Source organism: Pygocentrus nattereri, chromosome 30, assembly GCF_015220715.1.
Source record: "Pygocentrus nattereri isolate fPygNat1 chromosome 30, fPygNat1.pri, whole genome shotgun sequence".
Lineage (NCBI taxonomy): Eukaryota > Metazoa > Chordata > Actinopteri > Characiformes > Serrasalmidae > Pygocentrus > Pygocentrus nattereri.
The window spans coordinates 16719893-16747852 of record NC_051240.1 but is presented as its reverse complement, the minus strand read 5'-3'; the positions used below and the strand labels follow the sequence as shown (position 1 = coordinate 16747852).

General features: G+C 42.0%; 1 protein-coding gene across 1 annotated transcript in view; it reads left to right on the top strand.

Moving 5' to 3' along the window:
* Positions 1 to 27960, top strand: part of iqca1 (IQ motif containing with AAA domain 1) — a 98663-nt gene that overhangs the window by 25123 nt on the left and 45580 nt on the right. Inside the window, exons 8-9 of the mRNA XM_017714938.2 lie at positions 698 to 847; positions 8126 to 8204. Coding sequence (XP_017570427.2) covers positions 698 to 847; positions 8126 to 8204 — 229 coding nt within the window. The remainder of the gene's footprint in view (positions 1 to 697; positions 848 to 8125; positions 8205 to 27960) is intronic.

The window sequence follows — 27960 nt, the reverse complement described above, 5'->3', positions numbered from 1 at the left end:
ACATTTTTGGTTCATCAAGATACAAACAGTGTAAACGTTCCCTCAAAGCACCAGCAGTGGTTTTAAGGTCCGATTGTGAAGCTTAAATCAGGTTCTCCAGGTGAAAAGTTGGTATTTGTTCCTTTTCATAACCGAATGCTTTAAAACAGAGGAGTAGAATAAAAGCCTGGAGGCGAGGCGGGGTGTGTGGAGTCAGTCCAGCCTAGAACCGATCATTTCAGTGGATTATGGTTCTGTTATATACCCTGACTTAAATGACTGAGATGTACTCTTGAGGGAACCCCAGTAACTGTTTAGTACCTCTCAGACTGTATGACTAAAATAATTCAAGTTTCTGAACAAGATGATGTTTGCATGGCCTAGCCAGTCTCCTAGGATTATGAATTTTCGGTCTATCAGTAGAAAACTAATTACTTTATACCAAAGAAGTTCCTAGTACTATATATCATGAATTAATAATGTTAACTGGAAGTCTAATTAATAAATAAAACAAGTTCTCTCACTGGCTGTCTTAAGCATAAAACATCCACCTCAAGTGAAATGTTTCCATTAAAAATAGTTAATTTTAAAGCTTAGTGTAAGGAGGTTGGCTCAGTAAGGAGGTTAGCCAATGTACAAGGTTTATTAGTATTAGAAAAAAGCAGTATTTTGGCTGTAATTCCAGTTTAAGATTATATGTGTGCTACTTGTGATGCAGGTTGCTGCTGAGCTGGCTGCTAAACAACAGGAAAAGGAGAAAAAGAAATCCAAGGGGAAGAAAGAGAAAAATTCTTCCAAGGAACGAAAAGAGAAGAAAAAAGACAAGAAAGGAAAAGCAAAAGGCAAAGGGGGCAAAGCAGATATGGAGGTAAGGTCATGTTCTGATGAGAAAGATTACAGAAGCGTGCGGGCATCAAAGAAATCAACAGAAACTTCCATTAAGCTTCTGCATCTGCCGGATTAAATCTGCAGACTCAGCGCATGTATGAGCATCCACGACACCAATGCCCTTTGTGGTCATGACCGCAGGTGGTCAAGGTTGCGTGAGCACCCAGGAATGTCCAGCACATGGCCTGATCAGACAACTGGCTCATTTGGAAGAGTGTTTTATTTTCCCTCTTTGTAAAGTCTTCCCCAAAGTCTTGTTGAGTCTCCCTGGTGACATCAGTGAACTGAACTGAAATGAACTGAGCTGCTTTGTCTTCTTAAAGGCTAAGGTTCATTAAAGTGGAGTGAAAGTGTTTGTGGGGGGGGCAGATACTTGTATCCGTATCTGTAAAGGAGCGCTCGGTCATTTTTTAACCCCATCTCTATCCGCTGCATCTGTAACATGTGGTGGATCAGTAACCATTTGAAATATATGACTATATCACATAAATACAGTTGGACAATTACACAAATATGTCATAATTTCCATGAGTTAAAAAAAAGAAACTATTCAATAACAAAGTTGCAAGCAACACATTCAGTCGCTCCACTAGTTTTCCACTCGTTTTCCATAGTCATGTGCAAACATTTGACCACCCCCAGTCAAATTACAGGTTTTGGTACAGCATCTTCTACAGGGAACTGACCTAAATAAGGCATTATTCTGCTAATGTTAGTGCACTATTTCTATTTATTTGCTAAGTTTAAGATATGGGAAAAAATGAAATATACAGTATAAGGTGTGCCATAACTTTTGCATAGTCCTCATTTAGATTTAGATTTAGATTTTTTTTTTTTCAGCATGTTCATTTCAGCAAATAAGCAGTTAGTGTGCAAAGGTGTGTCCTCTGCAGAGGACATGCAAACTTATTTTAACTTGGGGAAACGTCCAAAAGTGCTCAAACTGCACTCAGTCTGTGTAAAGTTATCAGCTATGAAGGACATTTGAATATCCCTCGCATTTGTATTGCTTTTGTTTCTATGGATCTCTACCAGTAATCTCCTGTATTTTTACATGACAACTGTATGCAATGTATAATGTTGCATGTAATGCAACTCAATAGCCTGTAATTTATTTACAGTGTAAAATATGCATAAATTAACAATGGATTGCACTGTATGTGCGCAGAATATCCACCATGCATGTTTAAATTTAACTTGCTTTTGTTACAGAAAGTATCTTACTGTATAAGATCTCACAATAAAAAGATCAATACAGCTTTTTACTGGGAAAATGACTGTTAAATACGGTGTAATCCCAGCACTAATTAACTTAATACATATATGACATGTGAAATACACAGAGGTGGACGAAGTACACAAATCATGTACCTGAGTTAAAGTCGAGACCCCCAAGGTAAAATATTCCTCCAGTAAAAGTAGAAGTTCCTCCCTTTAGACCTCCACTTGAGTAAAAGTACTAAAGTATTTCCCTTCAAATGTACTTAAGTATAAAGTAAAAGTACTAAAAGAGTAATTCTGGCTCTGATGTCCTGTTATCATTTTTATAACCAGACTGGCTTCATGAACTCATTTCAGGTGAAAGTCCTCCAGCGTCTCTCTTGGTAAACCAGTCTTTTAATAGAACGTCATTAATTAGTGACGCTGACGTCTATTAAAATGATCAGAAGCACAAAACACTGAAGGTAAACAGTTTCCATCAGGGAGAACCGAGTGGCTCTGAAATCACTTTTTACACACAAGCAAAGTTTCAGTTTCAGATTTATTTACAACTTAGTTCCAAGTTTAAGTTGAATAAAAACTGGCTTTAAACTCAGGATCACAGATGAGCTCCTTTACTATGTTGATCTGTAGGCGTCTGTTCATAAACATAAACCAGCCCAAACTCATTTACTATAAAATGAAATGGTGTTTGTAGAAATTCAGAAAAAAGCCGCGTCAGTCTCGACTGCATATGTGGACATATTTCTATATTGAGCTCTATTTACACAAAGTTAGGTTAGTTCATCATTTATGTTGAACAGACTCTCCCAAAGTTTTACGCTGCTGCGCTGACGTTGAACCGCGTGCTGCACTGGGTCGGTATGACCAACAAGTCAAAACCACTGTGTCCTGATTGGTGTTGTTGCTTCACGCTTCTTCCTCTTTAACATGTTATGTTTTATGCAAAACAGAAACCAAAAGAAACGACAGATTTCTCAAAATGTTGCGGAGTGAAAGTAAAAAGTCGCACAAAATGGAAATATTAAGTACAGATACACGAAACAACAACTTAAGTACAGAAACTAATTACATTTACTCAGTCCACCACAGGAAATACATGAATGCATTATGGATGGAATTAAGAAACTGCCTATTGACTTCTATTGTAAGTAAGTTTGGAGCGAGCATGTTTTCTTTTTTAATTACAGCTAAATTGGTAACTGACTGTGCATTACGGGTGCAGCAGACAGAGATTAGGTTAGAAAACTCTGGGCCATTCCTTTACCGTGTCAAGGTGTCAACAGTGTGAACCTTCACCATCTTTTAGATTGCTGTTGGATAATCGCCATTGTCTTCCAGTAGGACTTTTCCAGCTGTGTAAAAACAGACCTGAGATAACAACATTGCATTCTGCACAAAAAACCTTCTAACACCCCACAGAGCTCGGAGGAAAGAATGTTAATCCTGCAGCCCATGGGCTCGGCTCGGATGAGGAACATTGAGGATGTTATTTCATTAGGCTGCACTCACGCAGACCTCTGATTCCAGCCAGGCGTGTCTCCACTGTCCTGCTGTCCCTGATAACCTGTCAACCTCGCCATTCATAACTCCTTCCTCTCTGTAAATACTGCACCTTCTATGGCAACAAGGAGCGGCCTTGACGCAGTTAAAGGCTTCCCCTGTTTAAGTGTTTCTTATCCTGTTAATGTGATTTACGGCAATCATACTGCATTTGAAGAGGAAAGGTCATATTTATACACTATCACTTTCCACTGACCTACCCACAGAGGCAGTTCCCCTTAATCATGGTCATGGAATTTGCACTTTGAGATAGTTGCTTGGTCCCATCAGCCCCTTATTATCCATCCATCCATCCATCCATCCATCCATTTTCTAAGCCACTTCTCCATCAGGGTCACGGGGGGGTGCTGGAGCCTATCCCAGCAGTCTTCGGGCAGAAGGCAGGACACCCTGGACAGGTCGCCGGTCCATCGCAGGGCCTCTTATTCTCCAGGGTATATTTTGGTTTGTCCATCTGAGTTTACGTGACCAAATCATAAGACAAATTATTCAGTAACTGCATGAAAGAAATTTACATTTTTAAATTTTATTCACATATTTATTTTTAAAAGCTCCCCTCAAATGAACAGAACATGTGTTTTATGATGTACACGTGTTGCTATATGCTTACAATTTACTGCTGAAAGCCAAAAATCTCCGACGCTCTTTGTGTTGTTCTCTAAAAGTGATGTTTCCAGATCAGATCACTGAAGAGACGCCGTCTGTTTATAGTTTAGAGCCCAGATTTGGGGAAAAACGGGTCGACTTTCAGTAGAAAAACAAACTGAGCTCAGCTTCTTTTATTATAAGGGTTTAAAATGACATCACCGTCTATTTGACTGGAGAGAAGAGCTACAGCCTCACACGACGCCCAGCTTCTGAATGGAGCTTATGGAATATGAACGTTATGAAGAACGTGACCGAGTGCGCTTTGGAACTACTGGTGGTCTCGAGGAGTTTAAGAGGCTACAGTGCTTCTCTTAACCATAAATGGGTCTCCCACCTGAAAGAGTGTCTTAAAGACTACATCCCACGTTGGATTATCAAATGCTGCTTGCAGGAAATTCCTCACCTAAAGCATGAAAAAGCAGTATTAGTCTATATGCTTCCGAGATTTGGAATTTTAGCTGTCCGTATCCATCAGGCACCTTCTGTCTGCTTTTTGTTGTTCCTCCATTTAGGCTTGTTCTGTGAGCAAATGTTTGTGAAGCACCTTGAGCTGCATTTCAGTGTCTGAAGGGTGTTATTGATTTTTTCCTTTAAAATTTCATATATAGCTCTGCTTATCGCCGTGCTGAGGCCTGTATGAACTGCAACCGACAGCACATCTGCATGATTCACATATAAACAGAGTCATTCACAGTGGTTTGATGTGAAATGGCTCACTGAAGAGAAACGTACAGACTCTTTCTTTACAGTGGTGGTGATGGGAACCAGGGGGGTCACAATGTCTACATCACAAATACAGCCATTTTATTTACTTTACCTGTTCGTGCCATTTGATTTTTATATGTAATGTTAAACAGTAAAAACAGTGGTAAATCAGAAAAAAAGCTTCCTTTGGGGGCTATGTTGCGACTGAGTTTCAAATTAGTTGCAAGTGAGTTTGGGGAGGCTTTATATTATGCGACTCAGCTGAAATTTAATTCAATGTAAGTTTCAAGCAACTGAAGTTGAAACAAGCAGACATGAAGAATTCTGTCAATGTTTAACACTGTAAAAAGATTCACAGTAAAACTGCAGTAAATTACTGCTTACTAGTTGCATTATTTTCAATTTACTGGACCATATAAACAGTAAATAAAAGTAAAATAACAAAGTGGGACCCCAAGATCACTGCAATGGAGCTGTAATCTCTTTGTTAGTTTACTTTGGGGACTATTTTGCCGTACACTGGACTGAGGGGTCTCTGCTATGAATTAATAGTAAAAAGTGCTTTTTAGGCCAAAACCTTTCATCAGGCTGCATATTTATAATCATTTTGTGTAATAACTTTCTGTAAGAGCGCCTTTAGTTCCCATCTAAGCACAACGCCTGTGATACAATCCTGTCTGGTCGGCAAAAGTGTTTTCATTTTCTATTAATGTTTGCCTGTTTCACAATGCGCTGCACTACAGTCCCCAGCATGCACTGCAGCGTAATGTGTGCTCTGACTCTCCTACCCCAACAGCAGTCTATGCACCAGCGGTTACGCATCAATTCATCAAGTCAGTATAAACGCTGAACGTCGGCTCAGCAGCTCAGAAATTCAGCCCATTTTTTACCAACTTGCAGCAAAGAAAGGAAGCCATGTGTCTATTTTAAGGACATAGGTAGGTTGAAAAGACTGAAATATTTCACGAAAATGCTTGAAATAATCAAAATTAAAACGTCCCCAAGAGCTCAAAGTTTACTCAGTGTCTCCGTTTTACTGCTGAAGTTTTTGGGTACTTTGAATAAGCATTGGCCAGTTCAGGTTACAGCACAACTTCTAATTAAAAATGAAATAAAAACATTTTGACACACCTACTTTAGAGGCATTAAACTTCAGATATCTGGCTCTCATCACCAACACTAAGCCGTTTTAACTTTGATTTGCCTTTGTTTACTTTGACATTTGATTGTACAGAAATTTAGTGGAATTCCCTTTTGAAGGCTTCGTGATGCATGGATAAGCACTGAATAATGTAAAAGCAGGACCAGCTTTGTTGAACTAAATTTTTATATTTGAGTAGATACGAACAGCTTCTAACTCTCCACCGTTCAGTCTTAGACACTGATACCGTTTTGTGCTTCTTGAGTAATTCCAAACGAATTCCGTGTCTGTGGGATGGTTAGTCTATTGTTGAACCCCAGCAGCTATTTTGTCTGGATTTTCTTGTTTAGACTGTTTTTTTTCTTAGTAAGGGTGTCTTGACAGCTACACATCCTTTCAGACTCAGTGTTGAGTCGTCTTCTCAAAGTGGAAGGATGGACAGAAACACCTGTGGATTTTTACAGATCTGGAGATGAAAGGGGAGCTCTGTTCTCCCATTTCTCAAAAAGGAAAGCCTTAACTGTTTATCAGATGGTGACCGTGTCGGTGGTCTACCAGGTCTTGAACGGTTATTAGGAGTCCCCTTTGGAAATCCTCTGAAATATCTCCTCAAAAAACTGGATGAAGGGTCTCTGAATTTTGCTCAGTGCTGTATCTCTTACTATTCAATCGTAACACTTTCACATGCATATTAAATCCTACATAGTATGTCTTAAAGCATTCGTTCCCGGTGCGCTGGCTTTGGAGTGTTGCATTAAAGCCGGTAGTTACTGCAGAGCGGTCAAGCATTACAAATGCCCCCTCACAGTGATTGACTGCAGTCTAGAGCTGGTAGAATGGAGCCTTTGTTCCCGCTCTGTTTAATAAGTGCACCTGTAATTCTAATTGCGGAACTGAGTCATTGATACCTGCACTGAGTGATGTGAAAGGTCAGATTTGACCCTCTTCAAAACTCCCACTTCCTGGCGAAAGTTGAGAGGCTCTGCAAGGTCATTAGCGGGAATTTTTTCACAAAGCTCTCCGAATTGCTCTTCCTTGAAGTTACCAACTTCACTTTTTTTCTAGTGGCTCTTAAAAGCCGCCGCTTACATTGAAATGAACTGTGGTAATATATAACGTATAACGAGGCAGGGCCCTGGCGGTGGAGTGATGAACTGAGAGCTACTGTGTCTAATAAAAACAGCATGGCGAGGGAACAAGGGAGTCACCCAGACTGGGGCTAACCAGTATTTACTACACCTTAACCAACTGCCTGAACTCATTTCAACTTGGGCCAGGAATTCGTTTGGCCCTTTAGGGTAGCTCCATGCTTCTTTGATAAAGCCTGCTAGATCCATAAAGAAATGTCCTGCCTCATGCCATGAGAGCAGCCGTATATCACAGGGGTGTAGTATAGACCACTTAAGGCTCGTCCATATTTTTGGACGGATTTCTCTGTCTTTTGGGGCCCATTAACCGCTAATGGAGAAATGTGTTTAAAAGGAGACCAGTCATAAAGTAAAGTGTGTCAGGTCGCTTTGCTCCTTCTGAGAACACGCTCGGCCCTCCCAAACGCAGACCTGCACCGCACAAAGCAAACATTTACGCGAGTGTGTGGGGACAGTGATTAGCTTTTAATGCGCGGCCCCTGACTGAGGGGAAGCAAAACACGAGGTGTTGTAAATCACACTCGCAGCACTGCGCCCTGCTCCCCTACCGCGGATGGACATCATTAAACCGGCAGCGCTTGGCATGGTCCTGCATCGCAGCATGACAGAGCATCCCCTGTCCTGGAGACCAGCTTTGATCTCCGCTAGCGTGATACCGGCCCACTTTTCAACAGAAGTATCCATAACTCGCCTTGAAACGTTCTTGATCATTCTCAAAGGCGTTCTCCATTACTTGCTGCCTCTAAAGTCAAGGGTTCAACGAGCTGCACATGAGGTATGAATGAACATGGCAGAACAGATGATACAGACAGTATTCTTGTGTGTTTTACAGAAGGACGAGGAAAAGGGCTGGAAGATGAGCCCCAGCAACTTCCTGCCCACTGTGACTGAAGGAGCTAAGCTGTACAGAGGTGAGTGAGAAAAGACATAAAATGGCCAAATTATTCAAAAAACAAACCACAGCTGGTTTAATTCATCGCAGAGTGTTTCAAATGGTTCACATACGCAGGTATACGGCCTATACCCACCTCTGCGGAGACTGATTTACTGTGTACTCACCTACAAACAATGAGAAATACACTGGTGCCTGTATCTTCAGGAGTATCTAGTAGAGATGTGCATGAGCACTTGGTTAACTCTTTAACGGCCAGGGACCACCAGCAGGCCCAAAGTTTCATTGAACGCTACTATATCTGAAGAATAGCTCGGCCAGTTTGCACTGAAGTCCCTCTGGTTACTGAATAATAAACCTTAGTATGTAATAAGCCCCTGGTTTTAAGGGTTAACTGTTAAGATGCCGGTGTTTGAATACTTGAATCACTATTCAGGTTCTGCTTCATCGCAGGAAGACAGAAAATGTAGAGAATAATGATTCAATCAATTTAGACTGTAAAATATTATGATTTTGCCCATATTTGTGTGTGTATGTATTAAAACATGAGATCCGAAACAGCATTTACAGTTAAGAACATGATTGAAAAGACAGATTTAGTGCAGCTAACTTTGGTTGGCAAGTGTGCTCAGAGCCCCCATGTGTGTGTGTGTGTGGGGGGGGGGGGGGGGGGGGGGGGTGTTTCACTGCACCGATGGGTCAAAATTGGGTCAGGTGAAATTTCCCTGTTAAAAGATACTTTTTTTAATCCCACAACCGGGGAAAATCCACCTCCACATTTAACCCATCCGTGAAGTGAAACACCACATACACACTAGTGAATACACACACACTAGGGGGCAGTGAGCACACTTGCCTGGTGCGGTGGGCAACCCAATCCATAGCACCCGGGGAGCAGTTGGGGGTTAGGTGTCTTGCTCAAGGACACCTCAGTCATGGACTGTCGGTGCTGGGGATCAAACCGGTAACCTTCCGGTTACAGGGCCAGTTTCCTAACCTCCAAGCTCGACTGCCCCCTGTTGTGGGACTAATAAGGGTCTCTTAATGTTGAAGCCTCTGGCAATATATTCATTTTAGCTTTCCCCTCACATAACTGGACCAATTATTTACTCTTATGGGTGCTCAAATATCAAAATTAGACAAAACGTACATTTCGGGTATCTACCTGCTGCCCCACAGACCAATCCCTAGGCTGAGCCAAGGCTGAATTGGATGGGGAAGCCCCAGGTTGGGCGAATATTAGCCAGTGTTCTTGAAGAAGTTCACATTAACGTAAAACCATGAAGCTTGTTATCTCGCTAACACACTGAAAGGCTGATTTATGTAATTCTGAAACTACAGAATACTTTCTTTGAAGAAAATGACACCTTTACCTAACGTTAATCTGCCTAGCTCATCAGCACTTCAGCTTAGGTACTTGCTAGTTGGCCGATTTCCACCCTGGCTGTGGCTCCTTCGGCCCCTGTGTAGGCTTTGCCCGGCCTGGGGCTTGGACTGCTGCTAGATGTCACTCTGTGTTTTGGGCTTGATTCGATCTGTCTGTGCAAAGCAAAGACGTTACTTTACTTAGAAACTACCACCTGTTCAGCCACCACACCACTGAAGCAGAGCTATGAGACTGCAAATCTCAGTGTTATTAAATTAGATCCATTTATTAGATTTTAAGAAACTCATCTCACCAGTTTCTGACTCCGAATGAGCAAATTTTCAAACCAAAGGCACGTCTGTCCCTTGTGTCACGACTGTTTCTCTGCCCAAATACTCGTTTCTCACTAACCTGTTTGAAGTGTACTGGGTGAGGTGGGGGTTCCTGCCTGAGTGTGTTTCTCTGTTATCTTTGAGGACAGAGGTGTCTGAAGTACAGTGAAGCACCCACTAATGATATGGCTGTGTCAAAGGTGGGGTCAAGAGCAGTCCAGATGGTCCTCAAGTGGAGCCTCTCACATTTTCATTACCTTTTTTAAGTTCTTGACATAGCCGTCTGACGCCGAAACTAAGGCATGTACCTGCTCACACTAACACTCACCTGTTTACTAGACCTCAGATTCCAAAGAACATGAAAGCCGACACTCTAAATATGAACTACGTGTAATGCAGTAATCACGTAATGTTGATACTGCTAGTTGGCCCACTGACTGCTTGGCTAAGTGCTGCACTGCAGTTGCACCGGAAACTTTTAGAAACTTTTTAGAAATGTTTTAGCTTCGAATAGCACTGGGATATCAGATGTAGGGAGGATTTTATGGAAATTACATTCTTCCAGTTGAGTAAAAAAATATAAGCCTTTGTACCTTTTTGTTTTTGCCGTAGTCTCACAATTCCCAGGTAGAAAAAACACTGTTTTCTATATATTTATGCTGAGTGGCCATTGAGACATTGCATTTAGTTAGAGCTATGCTGTTTATTGTGGTTGTGTCCTACTTTCCTTTGCATCTTGAAAAATAATGTATTTAATAGCATTTAATAGCACTTAAATGAGCATTGAATTAAGTATTGATGGCAATATATCATTTTGCACTTATATATTGTATTTTATTGTGTTGCACTGTGTAGTGTATTGTATTATATTGTAGTGTAGTGTAGTGTATTATATTGTGGTGTAGTTTATTATAGTATAGTGTAGTGTATTGTAGTGTATTATAGTGTAGTGTAGTGTATTGTAGTGTATTATAGTGTAGTGTAGTGTATTGTAGTGTATTATATTGTAGTGTATTATAGTGTATTATATTGTGGTGTAGTGTATTGTAGTGTATTATATTGTAGTGTATTATAGTGTATTATATTGTGGTGTAGTTTATTATAGTATAGTGTAGTGTATTGTAGTGTATTATAGTGTAGTGTAGTGTATTGTAGTGTATTATATTGTAGTGTATTATAGTGTATTATATTGTGGTGTAGTTTATTATAGTATAGTGTAGTGTATTGTAGTGTATTATAGTATAGTGTAGTGTATTGTAGTGTATTATAGTGTAGTGTAGTGTATTGTAGTGTATTATATTGTAGTGTATTATAGTGTATTATATTGTGGTGTAGTTTATTATAGTATAGTGTAGTGTATTGTAGTGTATTATAGTGTAGTGTATTGTAGTGTATTATATTGTAGTGTATTATAGTGTATTATATTGTGGTGTAGTTTATTATAGTATAGTGTAGTGTATTGTAGTGTATTATATCAGTATCTGAGCTCAGGACCGTCTTTCTCTCTAACCTGTTGGTAACTAGCATAGATACTTTCTCTAGACAGACAAAGCACTTCTTGTCAGTCACTCTGGCTAAGAGCGTCTGCTAAATGCTGTAAATGTAAAAATGTAATACTTGTGAATATTACACTGTTTGAAAAACAAACAAGTGAAAATTCAGAGCCCAGTCGAAAGTCCAGTGTACCTCTTTTTTCATCTTAAAAATGAAGGTTTCTAAATGGTCCTTGGTTCTAGGAAAAAACCTTTAATCTCCTAGGATCCTCTAGCAGGTCCAGACTTCCATTTCTCACTCCAGTAAGTTAAGGTTCTTTATACTCTCACTCTTTTACAGAATCGGTTCTTTAGTGAACAATCCATTGATGGGTTCTTTGGGGAACCTAAGAGTGATTCTTATATGGCATCATGCCCAAAGCTACGTTCACGTTACAAATCCAATGTTTCTGACATGATGGTTCAGACTCGTTTAGGTAATTCAGACCTGTCATTAATGATGGGCCTGAAATGACCCTCATGAGCTCCTCCTACTCAGTAACGTCACGTGACTGAATCACTGCATCATCAGAACAAACTAACGAGCAGAACGAGCTTCGCTGAGAAGATCATTAACTCTGATCAGCTCTCAGCTTCATTATTAGAGCCAGATGGAGGAGAAAAAGGTGAGATGAGCTGCTTTTCCACTGTTTACAGGCTTTATCATCTGGTTGTAGCCATGGTAACGCTATATGATGGAGAAAAAGCAGATGAATTCTGATCTGAGCGTCACATTAAGGTCACAAGGCCACAAATCGGATACGTATCTGATCCAGGACCACATATAAAAGTGGCTCAGGTCGGATTTGAAAAGATCAGATTTGTGTCCACACAGCCCTGAAAACACCAGATCTGAGTCACATTAGGGCAAAAAATCAGATTTGTGCCACTTCAGCCTGGTAATGTGAACGTTTACCACCTTTATTTTTAACAGTATTCCACTTCTTCCTCATGAATTCCATAACTGGAGGAAAAGTCCAAGTGCAGCCTCATCTAAAACTAGCATGCTACCCATCCAAATGTGTCCAGTGTTTTTGAAATAATAGTTCATTCAGGTCCTGCTTCAATATTCCCACTGGTACATCATGTGCAATAATGGTTGCTGGTGATCTCCAGCTTTCTGGGTGGAGGTTAACGAGAAGTGTAGGCACATGCCCCTCATCTTTGGCTAGGAAAGAGCTATTGTTTCCTCATGATGCTTCTACAGGCCATATGCTGGATGAACTCCCCGTTTTCTTCAGCCAGCTGCTTCATGCTGGCTTCTTCTGAGGCCCAAGGCCACAGAGTTCACCTTGTATTTATGTTTAGTCGTAGTTCCACTGTGGTATGCCCAATGACAAATCAATATGACCACCACCAACACCGCTGACAGCATGAGCGTGTTTCTTTAACAGCAAGGAGCACCTCTTCCTGTTTGGCTAGGGATTTAAGGAAGTAATTTTTTTTAGCAGGTAGTGAGAATTCCAGGCCATGCTTCTGTAAACCACTGACCCGTGGTGACGGGAGAGAGCAGTGGACATCCACAAATCCTGCGTGCAAGTGTGTGTATACATGAATGTGTCCATGGGGAGCAGTTGGCACAGCAGTGAGATCGAAGTGAAAATCTGTCAGTTGCACTTTACATCGGCATTTATATATTTGGAAGAATGTAACAAAAGAAAGCGCAGCCTATCAGGTCCACATTTACAGCCCCATTTCCAAAAACGTTGGGACACTGTGCAAAATGTAAATAAAAACAAAATGCAATGATGGGCAAATCATTTCAACCCTGTATTTGATTGAAAATAGTATAAAGACAACAGATCAAATGTTGAAACTGAGAAACTGAGAAAATGTTTTTTGAAAAATATGCCCATTTTTAATTTGATGCCAACAACATGTTCCAAAAAAGTTGGGAGGGGGAAACAAGAGGCTGGTAAAGTTGTGTAATGATTAAAACCTGTTGGTCAGTTTGCAACAGGTCAGTAACATGATTGGGTATAAACAGCATCTTTCAGAAGTAAAGAAGTGGAGGGGTTCACCACTCTGTGAAAGACTGCACCATCAAATAGTTTCTCAATGTAAAATAGCAAAGAACATTGGGATTTCAGCGTATACAGTACACAATATCAATAAAAGACAACCAGCATTTGCTGGGCATGATTTTTGGGCCCTCGGGCATCACTGCATCAAAAACAGACATGATTCTGTGGTGGAAATCCTGGGCTCAGAAATGAATTAAAACTCTTAAATGTAAAGAAAAAACTATACATGAACAGGATCCAGAAATGCTGCCACCTTCTCTGGGCCCGACCTTATTTAAAATGGACTGAGGTGAAGTAGTAAAGTGAGCAGTCCAGACATGTCACCGCTGACATTTGGCACAATATGAAAGGAAAAATATGAAAAAGGACACCTTGAACTGTTGAGTAGCTGAAATCTATATCAAGCAAGAATGGGAAAATATTTCAATTTCAAATCTACAGCAGCGTCTCCTCAGTTCCCAAACACTTACAGAGTGTGGTTAAAAGAACAGGTGATATGAAACAGTCGCAACAGGTCCCCATCCCAACTGTTTTGGAACGAGTTGTTGGCAAAAGATTCCAAATGGTCATATATTTTTGAAAAAAACAGTTGTAACATTTGATTTGGTGTCTTTGTAGCATTTTCCTTTAAAATATGGTTTACATGATTTGCAAGTCTTTGCATTCTATTTTTATTTACATTCTGCACAGCGTCCCAACTTGTTTGGAAATGGGCTTGTCCATGCAGTTTGGACAGTAGGAGGAAACCGGAGCATCCACAGAAAACCAATCACAGGGAGAATCGCACACTCCACACAGAAAGGACCCTGGTTGCCTGGCCACCATGCCGCCCCTTAACAAATCAACATATATGTTAAACATTTCGGTGTTTTGCCTAAATTAATATTTCACTGTGTTCATCCTTTGCTTTTATTGCAGCTTGCATTCTTTTTGGGAAACGTGTTTTCAGTTGTTTAAAGAAATTTGGATTTTTTTTCCCACACAAAGTCAGTCTTAGGTCCTGTTTACATCAGGTCACATCATGTGACTAGAATGTGACACACAGAAGCCAAACGTGTCTCCAGTCAGTCGGACTGAAGTCCCAGTGCTGTATTAGTATGGCATATTGCTCATTATGCCATTTCCATTTGTTTATCAGTTCAGCCTCTTCATCTGCAGTTTGTTTTGCACAGCAGTGTTGGTCCATATTGTTTCATCTGGTCACCAACCATGTGCTTCCTCCATAATTGTCTTCCTCATAGACACGGGTCACATGCTTAGTGCTTTACTGCATGGGGAGGAGTTTTGGTTGTACTGGGAGGTGTTTTGGTTGGTTTCTTGGAGAGGTGGATTTGTTTACACTGCTATAACATGTGGCTCCACTACATTTCAGAAAACCTCCTGAAGTGGTTTGAGTGATCAGATTTGTATCCATTGTAAATGCATCTTGGGAGTGTTTACACTTGCATTGGTCCTAATGCTCAAGATGCATGATGTGTCTGGCTTTAAATAGGCTCTTGGTTGGTTGCACTTTCCGCTTGTCATGAATCTGAGGTGGCCAGCCCATTGTTCTGAGAGCCCCAGCAGTTTCTTTGGAAAATTTCGTCTTGTCTTCTCACAGTGGAAGTATGGATAGAAACACCTGTGGATCTGAAGCAAGAATAAATAGATTTTTCTCCCAGGAACTCCTGTATTTTGACCTTCCTTTCCTGAAGCAGGTCAAATATTTTATATATAATCTTCTCAGAAATAACTATTGAAAAACTATTCAAATAAAATCATCATAGCATTTTGATTCAAATCTATGTTGGCGTCATACAGTATTGGGTAAATGCAGCATTGAAATCTTGCCCGAGGACCTTTACTGGTACGAAGGATGACCAGGAGGATTAGGTGGGGGTTGAGGTGAGGGTTAGAGCTAAAGTATGCAGGAAGGACGATCTCCAGGAGAAGGATGGCTTATGCTATCAAACTCCTGATCTATAGCAACACTTCTCCAAATCTTTTCCTTTCTTGGCCCCAAAGCTTTGCATACAGGCCTGTGCTTTGCTAAAATCTCCACCCAAAACTGTCCAAAACTGTAGGTTTGCCTGTCAGAGTTTATCAGTGATAGAATGCTAAGGGCTGTGAGTTCAAGCTCTCTTATCATAGAAGAACCCATCTGTCATTTTCTGGCAGGCCTGTCGGAAGGATGAGAGAGGGTGAGCCATGGGTGTGAGTGAGGGTGAGGGTGAAGGTGAGGCCCTGTGCTTTGTCAGCCATCACAGTACTGCTTCTCCTCCCCGTGGCCTGTGATTCATCTCCTGTTGCATTAGCTGTGCCATTCAATGTCATGGGTTCCCCCTCCTGGGGATCACATCTGGAATGTTCCAGCTACGCCTCCTCATCCCCACCTGTGTTTCATTTTGTTTTAAGTCTGTGTGTATATGTAGTCCTACTTTGTGTTTTCCATAATCTACCAGTGTTTTAGAGGTCTGATACCCAACTTGCTACCTAAATTTGGGCCAGGTTTGGGTTTTTTTATGTACCAGATTGGCTGTAGGTTTGCTTTCTTATGAGAAGAGAAGGTTTTCTCTAAACTCTGTCTATCTGATAGAGCTAGCCCATCAGTTTAGGCCTTAATGTCAAACAGGTTAAAAAAACAACTGTAAAATGAGGCTAATTTCTTCCAGCATCCCTATGGGATTCTCATAGAATGCCAGAGCCAGTCACATAGTAATATTGGTGGAGTGCAGTGGTCCATTTTCAGCGTTTTTTGTAGATGGGCAAATCACAGCTTTTTGAAATTGCTGACAGCATGCAGTAGCCTGTGCATGTCCGCAGCTGTAGAAATAGGATCGATGACTGGGTTGTAACAGCGTGATCAGCAAATTCAGGGTAATTTTGGGGGAGAAAACAAGTATAATTTCATTTGGCTTTGCCTTTTCATTAAACCCTAGAGCGGAGGCATCAGAATGTACTGCGAGCAGTTCTTGTAAACAGGTTGTCACCTCGATGGCACATATTAAAAGTATCTCAATGATTCTGTCTTGAAGATCAGGAATTGAAATGAATCCTAACTAAGAGCTAAAAAACTCTCTGGCTGATGAGGACTGTGTGATCTTTTCAGAGACTGTTGTGTAGCAAGTAAACCCCTTGGCCAGCAGTAAGCTCTTTCACTCTTGAAGCTTCTATTTTCTAGCAGAAATCAGACTTTGAATCTGTGTGAAATATCAATTATTGGTGGTCTAACGATCTGGAAGGCCAATTCCACAGAGTATGTATTTGGCCAAGGACTCACTGTAAGAAAACCTCAGCTTTAGCACTCTATACAGGGTGATTCAAACAGATTCATCATCCGATTTCAAAGTGCCATATTTTTTCAACCGTGAGGAGCCTAGGAACCAATCGCAATCCGATTGTAAGAGGGGGTCGTAGAGTTTCTGGCTGTCAGTGGAAGATGGTTCCCTTCAGTCTGAGAGGAGATGAGACCCCTGAGCAGAACGTTCTGCGTTCTCCACGTCAATAAGAGTGAATCCATCATAATTGTGCAGCGGGATTTTCATCAACAGTGAAGCTCCAGCAGCTCAGAGCGTTTGTCGCTGTTTCCACAGCACTGGATGATCTCCGAAATCCCACTGAAAGAGCCGACGTTTGCTGATGCTTTTGCTGGTACTCACATCCTTCCTCAGTGCCTCACACATTACACTCACCTGGCGATCTGGAATGTATTGCTTCTATGATGGAGGCGTAATTGAGACAGCATGTTTTTCCCATTTTCCATATTTGCTTCCATGGATCAGTGACGCCCGACACGCTCAATCCAGTCTGGGATGGGTTTGACTGTGGTGTTGATGTCGTCTGTACAGCTGGAGGAGGTTCAGACTGAGACCTTGTACAATTACATAATCAACTTTATGCTCATTTAAACCGTTTACAGCTCACTGCACTGATCTGTAACGATTTACAAGATAAATAAATCATTTTGAAATCAAATGAATGTTTTTGAATCATCCTGTATTTTGTGCAGTGTATACATTCACAGTGTTCTTCTTGAGGAGCAAGACATGGAAGATTTTTTGAAAACCCGGAAAAACTTCCTTTAGAAAGTCTTAAGACGTCTTAGAACAGGGGTGTCCATTCTTACCCACCAAGGGCTGGTGCAGCGGCCGGTTTTCTTTCCAAACAAGGAGGTTCAACTTGTTCAATCAGTTGGTCAGTCTGATCACGTGAGCTCCTACTTTGTTGGAATGAAAAGCTGTAGACACCCTGTCTTAGATGCCTTGGTTATTCCTTGGACTTTGTTTCCAAGCATGGTCTTTCTAGTTAATGATCTTAGCCTGCTTGTTTTTAATTCTGGATTTGCCTACATCGACTGTGTCCTGTTCCCTGCCTTGCAATTCCTGGATTTGGGCTGCCTCAGTGCCTCACACATTACGCTCACCTGTAGGCCTGGCGGTCTGGAATGTATTGCTGCTATGATGGAGGCGTAATTGAAACAGCATGTTTTTCCCCATTTTCCATAATCGCCTCCATGGATCAGCGTGTTCCACAAGAACTTTCAGAGCCGCAGATGTCACCATTGTTATATCAAATCATTCAACACCATTCTTGAACGACTGCAACATTTGAGGGGGCTCGCATTCAAAGAGAGCCGTATCGGTGTGGGCCGAGGTTGTTCAGGTTGCTCTTTCTGTGGAAGAACACATGCGTGTCCTTGAGCACAGCTAAGGCTTCAGTCACTCAATCAGCAAAAGTCAAGCATGTCTCGAAAGAGCAGGGTCGAGCTGGACTCAATGGAGATCCGCATGCATGTGTCAAGCAGCGTGGAGATTACGGCGATGCACCGAGACACATCGCTGCACAGCTGCAAAGCATCTCTCTCTCGCCCTGTCATCACAGCCTGGAAGCTAATGGAGATTTAGAGATATGCTTATATACAGCTGTGCAGGCGAGCGCACTTAGCGAGGGGTTTTGACAGATCTTTTAATGATAGTTCAACCATTCACTGATCTTGCTGGTTGTGCATACATGTATGCATATGTATGTACACTTGGCAAAGGATGTAGTGGTTCTGAATAAGCTTGGTAAAAACGCGCAGCTGCTGCCGAAATGCCTTTTGACACCCACACATGTTGGCTGCTTCCACACATTTGACATGGTCACTCTCAGCCATGCAAACATTTACATGTGCATTAGAAATGAGATATTAAACACTTGTCACACTGTATTCTGACCATAAACTATTTTTTCATGCTTCCTCCAGTGTCCAGTTGAAGATCATGGGTACTCAAGTACTTCATTAGCTGTTTGAGGTGAAAGTGAAATCATTGCATGTTTTGTTCCATCAAACGAAGGCAGGGGAAGTTTGTGGACTAGGAACTCAATGAAATGCTGTTTGTGTTACAGTTTTGATAGTGTTTGCGGGTAAAGATGTATTTGGCACCGTGCAACTCAAACGTGAGTTCCTAAGCGTGAGCAAGTTGCCAAGGATGCATTGTTAAGAACATTATAAACCCCATAAAGTGTGCTTGTCTTCTAATTGAACACTTTCTGCTGGTAAAGGGACGCTCTGAGTTGAGGCTTTCTCTAGCTTAGACTCTGTTAGTTACAAAGCTGTCTTGTAGCACCTCGTGCTTAATTGTAATCTTTGGGCCTGCTGGTGGACCCTCACCATTTAAAGGGTTCAGAATTCAGATGTAGGCTTCACTCCTTCTACATACTCACACACGACCATGAAATACAAGAACTATGGATTTCCCGATTTTTTTTTTTTTTTTTCCCGATTTTTCGTTCCAAAACCTGGTGGGCGACTCTGTTCAGGTACACAAGTCAACTGATCTCCATCAGTGCTCAGGTTGTGAGTGACGCTGACCTTATTGTCATACTTTAATAATGCATCTAACATAGCTACTATCTTTGTATTTCAGCAGATTCAAATAGCGATTACATTTACTGCACCTTCACCAATGTTACTGACCGCTCACTGATAAAGTGAACGAGTCCAGAACATTGGAGAAATTCTAGCAGAACAAAATAAACACACATACAAGAGATGGAAGCTTTAAGAACACAACTTTATTGTAAGTCACAGGTTTTTTTTAATTACAGTTAATATGACCAAGATGCCTTAAGCGAAGAAAACGTCTGGGGAGCGTTTACTGATTGGCTGCAGAGTGAAAACGTCATTCTGTGCTACAGTGTTTTGATCTACAATCACTTTATGCTCTACTATTTAAGACGTACCATGTATTTTTAAACTAACTAATCTCAACATGAGGTTTAGGATGGGCCTTCCACCCCAACCTATGATCATACTTACGTTCAACTGGCTGCAGTGGTCTCCAACTCTGGTTCTGGAGAGCTGCCTTCCTGCAGAGCCTAGTTCCAACCACAATTTGCCACACCTGCTCCAGCTAATCCACCTCTTCCCAAATCCCTCACTGGCTGGATCAGATGTATTAGAGTAAGGGGCGGGACAGCTAATTGGATACAGGTTGGGACTAAACTCTGCAGCTGTCCAGAACCAGGGTTGGAGAACCACTGGTCTAGACACTTAGTTTAGCCTTATTTTGGGGTATAACCCTATGTTCACATTAGCAGACGACAGAGCGACAGGTGAGCAACCATCAAGCAACAAAACGAAGTCTGACTTATAAACAGATAAATGTGGTTCATATTCCAAACAAAATGATGAAACATGTACACTCCTGTGCAAAAACAGGCAAAACATTAATCTTTTAATTATAACAACAATATTAGTCAGTAACTTTAATAAAGTAAACGGATGGATAAAATAACTTAGATTAACCCTTTGATTTCCTTTAATATTGATTTTTGTGGGTAAATTTCCAGACAGGCTTTTGCAGAAAGAGGAGTTAATATTGCTCCTCTCAGCACTGATGGCTTCAAACAGCTGAAAAACACTGCCACACTAGTTTGTGTTTAATGTGACACTGGATGTTCTTAAATCTGGACTCTAACTAGGCTGAAAGCATCTCTAAAAGCCATTAGTATTTCATGCTTGGCCCCTTTTTTGCACAGGCATGTAGACTTGTTTCTGTCACCGAGCTTAAACTTCTTAGTTTAGTCCAACGTTTTCCAATTCACATTTATTATTACAACAGACTTTGTTTTAGACGGTTTCAGCACTTGCTGGGACTCTTTCCATCAGGCAATCTCAGCAGGTATTTCCACCAACTGGGCTCCCAGATATGGACAGCTGTGGCTTCACTGGGGTTCAAACCCAGTCTCCTGAGTGAGGGCTTAGACTAGGGGTCACAAATCTCATCCACAAATCACTGTTTTCATTCCATACATAACTGAGACTGAGTCAGGTGTGCCCCCCCCCCCCCCCCGCCGCCCCCGACACCCCCGACACAGCAGTGGATCAGACACAGCAGTGCTGCTGGAGTTTTTAAACACCTCAGTGTCGCTGCTGGACTGAGAATAGTCCACCAACCAAAAATAACCAGCCAGCAGCGTCCTGTGACCACTGATGAAGGACTAGATGATGACCAGCACAAACTGTGCAGCAGCAGATGAGCTGTCGTCTCTGACTTTACATCTACAAGGTGGACAGACAAGGTAGGAGTGTCCAATAGAGTGGACAGTGAGTGGACACAGTGTTTAAAAGTCCAGCAGCACTGCTGTGTCTGATCCACTAACACACCACCACCACGTCAGTGTTACTGCAGTACCCAAATGGTACCTGGTCTGTGAGGGTCTGTATGATGTCAGTGCATTCACCGCATTATTCTGGACTCTTTAAATATATTTGCTTCAGTTCAACACACTCAGTTCACATTCTGCTTGCTGCAGAAATCTAACAACTGTGGGAAATTATTGTAGTGGGCCTAAATAATTGCGATCATCTACAAAAAATGATTATCTCAATATCTTATAATTGCGACAGCCCTTTAATTGAGTTTTTAATTAGATGTCTTTGATCTAAAATATAGAGTTAATTAAAAATCAAATGGTCCGTTCACAGAACAACAATCCATGTCCTTCTGATTTCCAATACACTTAAATCAGCTGGGCTACTTATTAAAGTCAAAACAACAAATATATTCTTTCACTCTTTTATATCTGCGGCTGCCAAATTGGATGGAATGTAGCTTTTGAATGTTGGTGTAAAAAGACACACAGACCCCCTTGATTTCTGTGTACTTGGTTCAGTGTGTGAAATGCCCCTCCCCCCCAGTATTCAGGGGGTCCCATGTTGGCTGGCTACTCCAGCATTGGCTGGCTGCTAGCTCACTCACCATAGTGATGTTAACTTCAATAGCAGCAAAATGTTTGGTTGAACAGTTCTTTTCTGGTTTGGTATGGTTGTCTTCCTCACATTAACTGAGATCTCATATATCTCATCCGTGGTCTATCGTTTGAGAATTCACTCTGTTCAAACGTCTCTTATGAAATTGGGCCAGTTTTCAGATTTACAGATATACCACAGCATATTGTAAAGTTTTGGAGAGGTATTCCGGGCAGCTGGATGAAGTAAATAAACCATGGACTTCAGTTAAAGTCGAGACGCCCAAGGTAAAATATTCCTCCAGTAAAAGTAGAAGTTCCTCCCTTTAGACCTCCACTTGAGTAAAAGTACTAAAGTATTTACCTTCAAATGTACTTAAGTATAAAGTAAAAGTACTAAAAGAGTAATTCTGGCTCTGATGTCCTGTTATCATTTTTATAACCAGACTGGCTTCATGAACTCATTTCAGGTGAAAGTCCTCCAGCGTCTCTCTTGGTAAACCAGTCTTTTAATAGAACGTCATTAATTAGTGACGCTGACGTCTATTAAAATGATCAGAAGCACAAAACACTGAAGGTAAACAGTTTCCATCAGGGAGAACCGAGTGGCTCTGAAATCACTTTTTACACACAAGCAAAGTTTCAGTTTCAGATTTATTTACAACTTAGTTCCAAGTTTAAGTTGAATAAAAACTGGCTTTAAACTCAGGATCACAGATGAGCTCCTTTACTATGTTGATCTGTAGGCGTCTGTTCATAAACATAAACCAGCCCAAACTCATTTACTATAAAATGAAATGGTGTTTGTAGAAATTCAGAAAAAAGCCGCGTCAGTCTCGACTGCATATGTGGACATATTTCTATATTGAGCTCTATTTACACAAAGTTAGGTTAGTTCATCATTTATGTTGAACAGACTCTCCCAAAGTTTTACGCTGCTGCGCTGACGTTGAACCGCGTGCTGCACTGGGTCGGTATGACCAACAGGTCAAAACCAGCTCTAAACAAAGTGACCGCTGGGCCCTGATTGGTGCTCTGGCTTTGCGCTTCTTTCGTTTTGACATGTTACGTTTTTATACACACAGAAACCAAAAGGAACGACAGATTTCTCAAAATGTAGGAGGAAAAAGTCGGATATTAGACTCTGAAATGTAGTGGAGTGAAAGTAAGAAACTCCCGTCGAAGAAAAACGTTTCCTCACACAATGCAGGTTCTCCTCTGAAAGCATTTTGGTTAGTGAGGTGAAGGTCAGGTGAGGCCCAGCAACAATTAGCTACAATTACACACAGGTCAGTGGAAACCCCTGTGGAGACAGTAATGTAAAAATATGTGTGTGTAGGGGGTCAGTGTGTGAGGAGCTATGCATGCACGTGTGGGTGCAAGTGTCAAAGAGCCAGTCTGGCAGCAGCTGCGCATTTTTTGGGAAGCAATTATCTGACCAGTCAAAGACACTTTATTCCTTTCCATTAGGATTTCCCTCCAAATGTCACCTGGCACAGCCCGGAGAGCATGGGGTTGCATTCTTAGAGAATGAAGCTGAGAGTTGTAATGAAAAGCATATAGCAGAGCTCACCTCCCAAACATTAATCACTGTATGGCCACGATGAGTCCACCTCTCTGCTCTTGGCTCCTAACTGCAATATTCAACCCTCATTAGCTCCGCTGACCTCTTTAGAGTTTTTGTTAGAGACCGAACAGATGAAGTGACTCTAGAGTAATAAGCATAGGCCTCGGTCGAGCACCTCCAGCTCCAACTTTTAATCAAATGTGGAACTGATTTTCATTGTAAATAGTTGCATGAGCACGACCGATTATACTGTACATTTCATGCAATTTTATCAACCATCCCGAAAAAACAAAACTGTTGAGCAAGGCGCTGAATGTCTGGAACGTCACAATGCAGACTGGCTTAGCTGGTTCACTATGTTTCTGTTTGTGAATGTTGGTTTAGCTTCTTAACCAAATTGATCTGCCAGCATTTGAAATTTGGTCAAACAAGTCTCCTAGCTCAACTAACTTAACTATGTAAGTCATTACATACACTAAATTTCCAAAAGTATTTGGTCGTCTGGCTTCACACAAATATGAACTTGAGTGACGTCCCATTCTTAATCCATAGGGTTTAATATGATGTCGGCCCACCCTTTGCAGCTATAACAGCTTCAGCTCTTCTGGGAAGGCTTTCCACAAGGGTTAGGAGTGTGTTGATGGGAATTTCTGACCGTTCTTCCAGAAGCGTATTTGTGAGGTCAGACACTGATGTTGGACGAGAAGGCCTGGCTCACAGTCTCCGCTCTAATTCATCCCAAAGGTGCTCTATGGGTTGAGGTCAGGACTCTGTGCAGGCCAGTCAAGTTCTTCCACACCAAACTGGCTCATCCGTGTCTTTATGGACCTGCTTTGTGCACTGGTGCGCAGTCACGTTGGAACAGGAAGGGACCGTCCCCAAACTGTTCCCACAAAGTTGGGAGCATGAAATTGTCCAAAGTCTCTTGGTGCTGAAGCTTTGAGTTCCTTTCACTGGAACTAAGGGGCCGGACCCATTCTTTCACTAGTGTTTGTAGAAGCAGTCTGCAGGCCTAGGTGCTTGGTTTTATTCATCTTTGGCCATGGAAGTGATTGGAATATCTGAATTCAGTTATTTGTGTGGGTGAGTGAATACTATTGGAAATATAGTATAGGGTATGACTTTGCTTATTCTGGATAGATGTCCACTGAACCATCTTTGATGAGCAGGAATCTTGCTAATAACCATCTAAAGACCAGCTTAGACCATCTGAAACCAGCTACAAATGGAAGCTGGTCTTGCCTGTTTTTTTTCTTTGTTCTTGTTGTCAGCAGTTTCTTGCAAAGGACTGCAGTCATGAAGCAGTAGACTGAAGTGTGAAAGGCCTAACCTTTCACTCACTACAGTTCCAAAATGCCTTTGGAAGCAACATGAGCAAAAGACCTATGTGTCAGAAGCTTCCTGAAATGGGCATCCATGGCTGAGCAGCTGCACACAAGCCTAAGTTCACTACATGTAATGCCAAGTGTCGGCTGGAGTGGTGTAAAGCACCCTGCCAGTGGACTCTGGAGCAGTGTTAACGTCCTCTGGAATGATGGATCTCCCAGTCTAATGGACGAGTCTAGTTTTGGAGGGTCCCAAGAGAATGCCACCCCCTGAAAGGCATAGTGCCAACTGTAAGGTTTGGTGGAGGAGGGTGATGTTTATGCTACAGGATACAAAGAACCTGTCAACAGTTAGATCCTTCCAGCTCTGTGGGGATGTTTGGGGAAGATCCTGTCTTGTTCCAGCATGACTGTGCTCCCATCTCCAAGCGAGCTCCATGAAGACATGGCTTGATGAGCTTCGTGTGGAGGAACTTCAGTGGCCTGCACAGAGCTCTGACCTCAATCTCTCCGAACACTTTTGTGATGAATCAGAACAGTGATTGCATCCAAGCACATTTGCTGACCTCACAAATGCTTTTTTTGACTGAACGTACACAAATTCCAAGATCTTGTTTAAGAGAAGAGTGAAGGCTGTAAAGTGGGAGCCACAGGCCTGGAATGGAAGGTCCCAGCTAGCTCATATACGTGTGATGATCAGGTGTCCACTTACTTTTGGCCATAGTGTAATCTTAATTGGCAAGCCAGCGTTAGCTCGTTTTTGCTAGGATTTTTTTTTTATCATAAGGCCAATTCATGAGGAAATCTTCTTACCTTATGAAACATTTTGGACTATTACGAATGTTATGATGACTATAAGTAGAACTTATAATTCTGTCTAGATAAAATGACGCTAATAAGGCACATTTCTCACAGTGTACAGTGTTAAACGCTTGCAGCCTCTCAGTTTCCCAGACATAAATGATACTATGAGACTAAATAATGCTTCCAGACTTTTGGCTGGCCGTGTCATTTTCAGTAGGGTAAGTGAGGGGCAAGTCTTAATGGGTTTATTTTTTCTGTTTTCATTTTATTGTTAATCTCAGAACAGATTATTTCCTTAATGTGTGTGAAAAAAGGAAGCGGTGTTCAGATCCGTGTCCCACATCCTGCCTGTCAGAGGGGTGATTATAACTAAGCGGGCCGGCTGTGAGGGCTAATCGCCCGGCCCAGCGGCGGCTCGGCTCTGTTTTATCAGCTGCCGGTAATTGGGATGTTGTTATGCGAGAGGTTTATTTGGTTGTAATGAAGCAGAAAGGTGAGCTCTGCATTTAGACAGAGCTTCAGAATCAGACAGCAGTCAGGCTGAGTCCCGACAGACGCTCACTGGGAACGTGTCTGACGCTCGGGTTCAGCATCGCCGGCTCAGAGTGAGGAAGACATTAGGACTGCTCTGTGAGAGAGGGAGGGAGCTGTCTGGACTTGTTGGGGGGTTTCCAATAGTGATCTCTCCCTCTCCCTCTCCCTCTCTCTCTCTCTCTCTCACTCTGTTTCTGCATCTCACTCTTTCTGTCTCCCTTTCTCCCTCTTACTCTCTCTCTCTAATTCTTACTCTCTGACTCATCTCCTCGTCTGTATTTGTCTTTTTCTTTCTCTCCCTTTTCAAATTTCTAATACGCTCATATTCTCTATATCGCCGTCTCTCCTTCTGATACTCTGACTTCTCTCGTTCTCTCTCTTGCTCTTTCTCACCGTCTCCATTTGTCTTAATCTCTCTTTGTGTTTTTCATTCCCTCCCTTTTTTCTTCTTGCTCTTCTTCTTTCCCTCCATCTTTTCATGCTTGTCTCTTTCTCTCAACCCCTCTCACCCACTCTCTTTCTGATTATTCTCTTCTCTCTCAGTGTGACTCTCTCACTCCTTTTCTGAGTCTTATTCTCTCATTTCTCTCTCTTATTCTTATACTTATATTCTCTCTCTCTCTCTCTCTCTCTCTCTCTCTCTCTCTGATTTTTATTCTCTCTCTCTTTCTCTCTCTGATTTTTATTCTCTCTCTCTCTCTCTGATTTTTATTCTCTCTCTGTTTCTCTCTGATTTTTATTCTCTCAGACCTCTCTTTGTCTTTCTTTCTGTCTTATTATTTCTTTCACTCTCCGACACTCACTTCTCTCTCTCATGCACACTTTCTTTCTTTCAATTCTCTCTCCTCTCGCTCTCCCTTTCTCTCTCTCTCTCTTTCTTTCTAGCTTATTCTCTTTCATCTCTCTCTCTTTCTGATTTTTATTCTTTCAGTCCACTCTTTGTCTTAATCTCTCTCACACTCTGTGTTATTCTCATTTTTTTCTTTCACTCTCTTTCTGATACTAACTTCTCTCTCTCTCTCTCTCTCTCTTTCTTTCTTTCTTTCTTTCTTTCTCTCTCTCTCTCTCTCTCTCTCTTTCTTTCTTTCTTTCTTTCTTTCTTTCTTTCTCTCTCTCTCTCTCTCTCTCTCTCTCTCTCTCTCTGGTTGACCTGCAGTATTAAGGACTCTCTTCCTGCGTGATGGTGTCACGGTGCACTGGCTCGACATGAACTGTGAGCTTAATTTCCAGTTTCCTGGCAGGAGGGGCCTTTATTACCCACAATCCTCTTCCTGTCTGCTGAATGAGTCAAAAAAAAAAGCAAGACTGAACGTTCCCAGAGTGCGCGAGCTGAAAGAGTGGCTCCAAGTGTTCACCAGCATACTAATGGCCAATTAACGCAAGGCCAGATGATGAGCGCGACAGGGCACTATTGATCCGAGCAGGAGAGGTAAGGCTGACACACACTTCAGGCCTGAGTGCCTTTCAGCTTCTCCCCAGGTGGTGGGTGCACTCTACATACCCCAGCTTGCGCAGACGTGGGTGGTCCTACATGCGTCCAGTCATCTCTCTGGCACTGTCTTGTCAAATGTTCAGCTACCATGAAATTCACATCACTTTTCGATGCTTCTCCCTCAGCGGCGGCTCTCCTTTCTGTCTCTCTCTCCCTGTTCTCTCTCTCTGTTAGTCCCCTCATGGTTTTGGATGGATTTCAGGTTCTTGAGTCCAGTGAAGCGGGCTTGAAAAGCTCGCCCCGCTTTCTCTCGCTCCTTCAAAAAGACGTCTGTTTTCAGGAGTCTGGGTTAGATGCCCTCTTTAAACAAACAGGCCAGTCTGTGTGAATGCGCCCCGCTGAAGCGCAAAGGTAATTATATGGATCAGATTGCCTGGGGATGTTTTGAAAACAGGACCTTAGAAAGGGAGGCCTTGTGGAGGACAGGTTGACCTCTGACCTAGGCAGAAGATCTCATTTCAAAGTATGGATGCTTATTTTTAGTTTCCACCAGCGCGAGCTCCAACGCCGCTGCCCTTCGACTCCCAGCCGCACTTGACAGAACTTCTGAGACAGAGTTGTCAGCGGTGATGATGGGTCCAAGTC